The sequence below is a fragment of the Nematolebias whitei genome, chromosome 1, assembly GCF_014905685.2.
Source record: "Nematolebias whitei isolate Nwh7 chromosome 1, NemWhi1, whole genome shotgun sequence".
NCBI lineage: Eukaryota > Metazoa > Chordata > Actinopteri > Cyprinodontiformes > Rivulidae > Nematolebias > Nematolebias whitei.
The window spans coordinates 89,826,374-89,835,774 of NC_056498.1; the positions used below are offsets into that span (position 1 = coordinate 89,826,374).

Genomic DNA, 9,401 nt, shown 5'->3' on the forward strand with positions numbered 1-9,401 from the left:
TGCAGTTTGTTTCTGTTGCAACATTTTGGGCTTTGTTCTTCCTGACCCATTTCAAACAACCCCACCCGGGAACGACCCCCACCCGCACCCCCCGGACCGGAGGCTTGTTTTCCCCTCTCCACCTACCCGTAAATAGCGTCTTTATCTCTCTTGAGAGCGTCGTTAACGGAGGAGCCCATGCTGGGGGGCATGGAGTTGGTGTGTGCGGTGTGCGGGTACTGGTGGGAGTGCAGCTGCGGACCGTGGTTCAGGTGCACGGCCTGCATGGAGCGCGCGCCGTGCGGGTCTCCGTACATGGTGGTCGGGATGCCCACACCGTCCATCCCGTAGTGGGGCAAGTCTTCGTACTGGGGACACAGAAAGTCTTTAATGAATTCAACTGATAATAAAAGTTGCTCCTAAATCTTAATGTTATTAAAAGTAAAGTTCTGCTAAGAGTTTTATGAACTGATCATAAACAAAGTTGTCCTTATTTTTTTCTCATGAATCCATTTACGCACATACTTTTTAACGTGCTCTAAAGTAAAACTAAATAAGAAACGAGATTAAACAAATGCCCTTTAGTGGATTAAATTTATTCTCCTTCCAGAGAAAAGTTTGGACACTGTTGACACAAACTACCAGGCTGTCCTGCAAACTAGTTTTAGGTCTCAGTTTATTCCCAGCAGCTCTTAAAGCCCGGAAGAAGGAACACACACACGTGAACAATTAAAAAAGATAAAATAAATTAAAAGAACAAAACCTGCAGCAACGAAGCTCGGTGGCCTTAATGTTGTGTGAGTTTTCAATCCTCACACCTTAAACTTGTGGATCGAGCTGCTTTGTCATTTTTAAGGCTCATAATTGTGCAGCACGTTTTTAATCAAGTCTTCTGCACGCGAGGAGTGTGTTTTATGGAAAACCTGTTCAGGTCTCATTTTTTAGCTTAATAATGAAGAGTAGTCTTTATTTGATTGTTTTAAAAGATTCCAAATTATTTATATGTAATAGAAACACAAAAATGTGATTTAGAATATCTCATAAAAAAATAAAAGTAAGTAGTTTCAAGTTAGAGGCGTAAATTTCTGCGCGTGCGCCTCTTTAGTCGAATGAAAAAATACATGAATTATTGATAGTGCTCTCAAGAGGTGACAAACAAGTGTCGGGTGGAAAAAGAGGGAGAGTAAAATGCATTATCACTTAAAGCTGCGCGTGTCGATCCTACAGGCAAAGAGGTGCAAACCCCCGCGTGCTGCAGCTCCAGAGCCAAAACTCTGCAGCTCCCGTGCAACGTGCCCGATTTTACACCCAGCAGTGTGCGCGTGAGAAGCACCTCTGAGGCTCTAAATGAATTAGTGTTTGTTAAAATCCTGCTCCTGTAAAATTTCGCAGAACAAACAATTCAAATTTAGTTTTTTTCTGCAAAAGCAAAAATAAACAAATACATAAAATCTATTTGGACAAAACGCGTCCAAAAAAAAGAAAAGCGGGGATTTTTGGTTTTTGTCTCTGTGACACCCCCCCCCCCCCCCCAAAACCCACCCCACTCGTTTCGCTCCCAGTTACCGGTCTGTCATAACTAATCTAAAAACCAGTGCCGATGTGAGATGTGATCGTGTCCAGTGTCCCACAGCGGGACGGGTTTTTGGGGGAAGCCAACGAGTGCGTCGGTGCGTAAACACCGTGCCATAACGACGCCAAAAAACATAAAGCTGTGTCCAGTCGCCAGGGCGAAACTTTTCTCCACCGTGTGTGTGAGCGTGTGTGAGTGTGTGTGTCCCTGAGCCACGTTACAGAGCAAAGCAACGCATTCAAGCGCCGTGGACTTCAGAGAAACTTTTTTTTTCGGGAGGATTGCCCCTACGTACCCGTTGAGCCATAACCCTCCTCACTCCCGGGGTCGTGCTTTCAGTAAATCCCCTCTGGGGCCAGCGTAAAGACAGAAAGAAAATCCAGACAAAAAACGAGAAGAGGCTTCAGCCAAAATCCTGCTTTCTGTTTTGGGTTGTTGTCCACGGAGCCGTGGAGCCAGCAGCTCCCGCTCTCAGTGCAAGTTCAGCCCAGGCGCGGCGACTCCGTCCTCCGCTCTCCTGTCGGCGGCACGCACCCGGCTCCTTTTCCAAAACCAGAATGGAAATCAGTTGTCCCCTCTTCAAACAAAACTGGAAACTCTCATGGCCTTTCTCTTTCTTTTTTGTGCCACTCCGCCTGTCAGTCAGAGCGCGAGGCTTGTCAAAAGTAGCGGATGAAGGATGGTCCGACGCGCGCCTCCACGGGATCGGCACCACCTAAATGTTAATGGTCACAATCAGAGTTAAAAAATGAAGCAGCTCTCCTCTGGTTTTCTTTGATCACTCTCCGCTCCCGGCTTGATTTTCTTATGCAAAAAGCGTCCAGAGGAAAATCAAGAGGAGGTGGGGTGATAATTCTGGCTTAGGCTTTTCTTAAAGGAGCCACGATCGATGCTGTGCGTGGAGTGCGCGGATGTGTGTGTGTGTGTATGTATGTGTGTGTATGTGTGTGCATATGTATATGAGCGATCCGCCTGCCCCGTTTTCATGTACAATGAATGTGTGTGTTGAGGCTGAGGAGAAGCGGACGATCTGGACCAGACTGCTGAAACCCGGAAGTCGTGGTGGCCATAACAGGTCGCGTCTTACACAACGCACCGGGCTGCAGCAAGTCGCGCGGTGATGGAGGGGTGGGAGGACCCGTGCGAGCCGAGCCAGGCGCGCGGAACTGCACCGGGTCAAACACCCATCCGTGGCTCCAGACTCACGTGTGATCCCACAAACCGACGTTAGTCTTCACTTTCAGACACGAGCATGTTCATCTGGAGGCGCACATGCCCACCATGTCATTATTCTCTAATCGTGAACAGTTCAAGTGATTAACTGAACTTCATGTAAGTTATTGTCAGATATCTAATCAAGAGCCTTGATGTGACTTGTAACGATGAGAATGTGACTTTATAAATGAATAGTTTATTTGGTATAAATAAAACAATAGTTTATTTGTAAAAGTTTTTGTATATTTTTTTTTTTTTTTTTGCCAGTTCTGGTGGGATTGGACCAAAACCAGTGCAGACTGTGAGCCTCTTAAATCTTTGTAAAACTTTAATCCTTTGTAAAAATAAAAAATATAGATATTTCTAATTCATTATTTTTTTAATCAAACAAAACTTCCATAAGATCACATTTAGTTAGAAATCAAAATGTTCCCTGAAAAAATAAGCACTTGTTGAGAGTTTGGAATTGGTTTTCTGGACATTCAATTCTAAATCATGTCTTTTTACGCACCTTTTTAGTGTTCAAACCTCACTGTCTGATGTCTGTGCGTCTCGACCCCCCCACTGCTGCGCTGAATGGGTCGCTCCAGTCTGCCGGGTCTGTCCAATGACATGAAGGCACAAGGATGGGAGCCCCCTATTGGCTCCCTTCGTGATCGATCCAGAGTTGATTGATCGGCTTTTTAGGCCACAGAGGCGAGCAGGCGCAAAACGCAAACATTGTCCGCGGGGAGAAAACACGCACTTTGTGCATGTGTCGGCTTCTACAGCCTGCAACTTCCACTAAAACACACAATATCTGAGCAGAAACATCCCTCTGTGTGTTTCTCCCACACATAAACAATTTCGTTTAATAATTAAATTTTTGTTTTCGCTTTTCAATTTCATAAAACAAAATCAAAGTAATCTCGTGTTATTTATCATTTAACTTTTGTCTCCTTACATGTCTGTTTTTTATTTGATCGGACTGTGAAAGTTTGGGGTAAATATTAAGTTTAAATAATTACAGAAAACTTGCATCCTATTGAGAATTTAAAAGAAAATCCATTTAGCATTCCTGTTATTAATTTTGTTATACACTGATGAAATGGTTGACATTTATCACGTTGTTTGCTAAATTGTGCAGATGATTACACCTTTATTGATTTAGCAGTTAAAATTTTAGCATAATTTACGTCTATCTACATAAAATATTAGTGGGATATTTAGATTTTATGTATTAAAAGTTTCCTGAAATTCCAAACAGGACTTTTAAAATTCATTTTTAAGTTAATTTTCCACAGATTGATCTTCTGAGGTTAACTTTACAGTCAAATAATTTTAACCTCTCCCCTCAGACGGTGTCGCCACTCCGTCACTGCCTGCTTGAAGTTTATATTTTTTTCTCCTCTTCCATCTGTGCGTCCGATCATCGACCCCCCCCCCCCCCCCCCCAGGTGCCACAGTCGGTGTCATAATGCAGCTTCACGACGTCGGAGAGGGATTCCTGAGGTACCAAATCCCGATTGCTTGGATCGGATGGGACTTCTTTCAGAGGCGTGAAACGAGAGGTGAAGCTGCCCGCAGCCTCAAGAGGCTGGGGCGCACGAGGCTCGGACTTTTACGCACGGAAACCCCGCGATCAAGTAACAAAACGGTCTGATTGTGTGTGTGTGTGTTTCAGTTGTATACTGGTAAGTATGAACTCTCCCTTTATTTTTTAATGAAAACAAATATTTAAAGTGACTGATTTGTTTAGGTTTAGGCTTCAGTTTGGAATTCTTTATGGTCTGAGTTTGAGTTTAGTGAAACTTCAGTGAGAGGCTGTGGCTGATTAGAAGTGAGCCTGAGCCGTCATTAAAGGAGTTCACAGCAAAATAACCACCGTGGCATTATAAAGCAATTACAGCTCCTTCAATTAGCATCCATAGAAACGCAAACTGGAGTTGCGCTGTCTCTCCTGGAGCCGCTCTTTCCGTGAGGGTCAGTGCGTTTTGGTTTCCTGGAGGAGAGCACAGGGGGAAGTGTGTGTGTGTGTGTGTGTGTGTGTGTGTGTGTGTGTGTGGGGGGGGGGGGGGTACCGTCACTTCTGCTTAATCTGCTTTGTGATGACGGTAATGCACTGAGTCGTTTCAATAAAATCAGTGCGTGTTACTTTCAAACCGCTGCGCGTAAACTGGCGCACGGCATCGTCATTAGATGGCCTCTGCGTCCTGACCTCTGCTGTTTGGAGGCAAAAAGAAAGTCCTTCTAAAAGCAAGAAATAAACCTACGTGGTTACATTTCGCTCTTTTAAATCTGGTTTTAGCTCAGATCATAGTGGGACAAAAACAAAACTAATTCCTCTGGTCGCATTTTGTTTCTACTTCCACACAAATAAATAAATCTCAGCAGGTCAGATGTTTGCGCAACTGCCAGAGCTCTTTGGGATTGCCTGCCTTGAGGAACAAATGGCAGCCGGAGAAGTCAAACTGAGGTCAAACTTTCTGCTGCCCCGCAGCTCTGCGCGCGAACATGTTGGGATCTGCAGGAGAAGGCCACTGAGGCTCTCTGGTTTGTGTCACTGCAGCAGCAGCACGCGGAACTGCTGCGATGTTTTCTCACTTCATCTAATTATAAGAAACTACTCCTGTGTTAGCGCCTGTCAGAGAAACGTTTCAGGCTGGGGGGAACCGGCGCTCGAGCAATAAAGTTGCAACTTGGAGCAAATATCAGGTGAGATGAACAGACAATCAACCTCTTCTGTTTTAAGATGCTTTATTAAACTGTGGCACAAATAAACTCACTCTAAGGCAGATTTGGAGAAACAGACAAACAGAAATCGTGGAAGAAGGGATTAGAACAATCTGACTCATCTTTTTGTTTAAATGTGAAAATATTTTTGCTTTAGTCTAACAGTTTTGTCATCATTGCACATGCTATTCTTATCCTGTGTCCATCAGGGGTTACTGCTTCTTTAACTGTTCCCTCACCCGCTCCTGCTGAATCCTGCAGTTTCGTCCAAACGTTATCCTGAGCCTCTCTCCCACATTAATGCTTAATCATTTGCACCTCCTACCGGTGCTGTTGGAAATTGCACGCAATAAAAAAGAGTCAGAGTCGGGCAAATAAAATAATTATAAATCTAAAGCTCCTTGCAACATCAGGTCACAGTTAATCATCAACTGCTGATTTCTTTTGTTCCAATATGCTTTGTTTTGTCTATGCTGTACTAGTTTGTGTATGTTTTGAACTGTTTTGTTTTCATTGTTATTTACCTATATATTTATAAGATCGTTTTAAAACCATGTAAACCATGTAATGATCAAATTGTAGTTTTTATTTTTTTTAATTTTGTGCTTTAACATGTCCTTTTTTAAATTGTCGGTAAATGTTGATAATGAAATTTGCTCATTTACTTTGACTGGGACATAACATTTACATAGTATTGTGTCATCAAACATTCATAAACTCAACTGATAAATACATATATTTACACCTTAGATTGGATGTTTAGGATACTAGTATTTATTTTAGAATAAGTTAAAAGTCTAAAAGTCTTTCGAAGAAGTGCATATCGCCCGTCATCTTGCATGCTGGAGTTTTAGACTTACATCATCTAATGTTGAGAAATGTAATAGTTGTAGCAACAAAGTCCATGCTCAATATTCCAGGTATACAATCCAACATTTTTCAGTCAGGTCATCTGGACAGTTTTTTTTTTTTTTTTAAAGAAACTGTCCAGATGACCTGACTGAAAAATGTTGGATTGTATACCTGGAATATTCAGCATGGACTTTGTTGTTTTCAACCAGTTTGACAAGACTGTCAACAAGGAAGAGGGCCGGCAATGGAGGAGGGGGCATACCAAAGAGACCATCTTATCACAAGCAGAACTGGTTTGTTCCAGTTTGGAGTAAGCTGTTGGAGGAAGAATCCGTTTTGTTGTGTGTTTCCTTGACTGATGAAGCCTTCTGGATCGAAGGCGAAATGTTTCAGCACCAAAAAAAAAGAAAGAAACTGTCCAGATGACCTGACTGAAAAATGTTGAAATAGTTGTAGCTTTTCTGTCCAAAACATGAAAACAAACAAAAAAAAAAAAAAACAGACAGGAAAAAACAAACAAACAATACATTAATGAACAATGCCATGTTATATTGAACATGTAACCTGTTAGCACTTTATGTGAATGACTGTCAACTTCCACCACAACTAAATTTAGCTCAAAATTCACTGATATAAATGATTTTGTTCATGATAAGGTTGATTACTGTGGCAGCCATCTTAAATTGCCTTGACTCCAAATGTTATATATGTACAGCAGTCAGGTTGAGAGTTGAAAATAATTCTGTGTTTTATGAAATACATGTATTTTGGTAACAGGCTAAAGGGTTTAATTCAAAAAGTCATACTAAAGTTTTATGAAAAGATTTGTTCAAAGTTTTGTGGTCTAAGTTTGTGTTGTGGATTATGATCAGCTACTGCTGCAACAAATTTTAGCTCAGTGTCTGTAGAACTGACATTTGTAGTGGACTAAGCCTGATGTCAAAACTGACCAGATGGACAGAAACTGTCATTTCATTGATTTGAATCCAGAAATACAGTTTGATCCATCCTGAGACTTTCTTTCTTGAATTAATCAAGTGAAAAAGACAATTCTCTATGATCATTACTATTTTACAAATGTTTTGATAATCAAATTGTGTTAGTTCAAACAATGTTTACATGTTGAAGTGAACTACTCATTTTTATTTACTTAAACAGTAGTAATGATTTTTATTCCTCAATTCAAAGTGAAATCAAGTTAGAGTACATTACAGAGTAATGATTCAATTTCTTGATCGTCTGCTTTGAAAGTGAGCAAATTTGTAAGTGTGTTAAAGTTCAAGCTTCGGTCAACTAAAAAGTTTACTGAAAAGAAATGTCATGTTTAACTTTTACAGCAAGATACTGAGTAGAGACGCCACTAAGACTGGTTTTCTCCAACAATCTTTCTGTCTGTTCTTAAACAATCTTAATCTCTATCCTTGACTTTCCATAACACCTTACATCACAAACCACACCTCTGTTCTGGTCCATCCACCAATCAAAAAGCTCGCAAATGAACCGGAAGTATAGCCCGTTTAAATGTGGCAACTTCCCAGTTCAACGGAGAGTTCCAAGAGAGTTCCAGAAGAGTTCTGGTAGAGAGTTCAAGAGTTTTGGGATCCAGAATGCAGAGAGTTTGGGAGTTCATGAATGCAAAACGCAGGCATTCATGGATGCTGCTAAACCAAACAAGCTGAACCAGAGATGATTTTGGGAATTATAACTTCTGTTTGGATAACCTCGCACGGCTCTCTAGGTATTTGGCTGTTCTCACTGAGACGCTGAACAGTGGTTGGAAGTGAGACTCCACACCGGAACTGATCTATCTTCAGAAAAGGTAAAAGTCGACCTTCACCAAAAGTGTACTGTTTGGGACAAGCTGAGTTCCGAAGGAGCGTGCACGTTCTGGTTAAAACAGATAAATTCCCTCACACATCTCTCTGTAAGATAAATCTCAATTTTCTATCTTTAAACTCTCCTTTCTGCTAGAAAATTAATCCAGATGTTTTCATTAATGTCTGTGGTGAAGCAACGGAAAACCATGGCCGTATGGTTTCCTGGTTGTAAAACTGATTAATTATATGTTGTTGTTTTCATATTTTGCCAAATTAATGTAAATGTTTGATGTTAAACTTTGATTCTGTAAAATAAATGACCGCATTCATTTTGATGGGTCAAAGAAAAATGACGTCTCACGTTACATTTCATTAAATTCAATGCACGTTTTATCCAGTCCAGAAAGATGAGTGAACCCGTTTTAATTGATGAATATATCAGCATCTGTTCATCTACACATTATTATTGTCACTTTTGTGTTTTATGGTCAAATGGTTGAGCAGCCATTTTAAATTCAGTTAATGTCAAAAGTCAATTAGTTGTAAATGCACATTCATTTTTATTCCCTGAAAGTCATTCAAATTCATGCAGTAGTTCATGAGATATTTTTCTAACCAACAAACAGTTTGAAACAGAACAAAGTCCATGCTCAATAATCTAGGTATACAATCCAACATTTTTCAGTCAGCTCATCTGGACTGTCCAGATGAGCTGACTGAAAAATGTTGAGTTTGAAACAGAGTTTGTTCTAATTATCGATTGATAAGTTTTAACCAGAGAGCTCAGGCTTTCTGTCAGTGTTCATGTTGAGAATCAGTCTCAGCTACTAACACACAAAATATTAGCTGACTATTTGTAAAACTGACTGAGTTGTAGCCGTTGTTATATTTGCTAAGATAGCTTCGCTGTGGAAATGGGCTCACTACAACAACTAGATTGTCCAGTCCATGTTTGTCCTCAGTGGAGAGCAAAGACAAGCATGGATCATAGCTTTGTTCAGCTAAAAGAAAGAAAGCTGTGGTTCCTTACCTCTGAGCAGTTATTCTGTAGGTGTTGCAGTGTTGCATTATGGGAACATGTGGCTTAATGACAGAGAAGTGCAGCTGAGTGAACCTGAGCAGCTCTGATGTGACAGTAACACTGAGATCACTCCATCACACCTATCAACACATGTGATAAACAGCTGCTTTACTGACTGGTGATAATGGTGTGAAACATACATTTATAGGCACATAAACATATAGATTTATAT

The 9,401-nt window shown here is 40.9% G+C and overlaps 1 protein-coding gene across 1 annotated transcript in view; it reads right to left on the minus strand.

The window, feature by feature from the left end:
• The window catches only part of meis1b (Meis homeobox 1 b), an 87,482-nt gene extending 84,849 nt beyond the window's left edge, over positions 1-2,633 (minus strand). Inside the window, exons 1-2 of the mRNA XM_037681172.1 lie at positions 1,848-2,633; positions 127-347 (exon numbers count right to left, since the gene is read on the minus strand). Of these exons, the coding sequence (XP_037537100.1) occupies positions 127-347; positions 1,848-1,859 (233 nt within the window). The 5' untranslated portion in view covers positions 1,860-2,633. The remainder of the gene's footprint in view (positions 1-126; positions 348-1,847) is intronic.
• Positions 2,634-9,401: the final 6,768 nt, after the last annotated feature.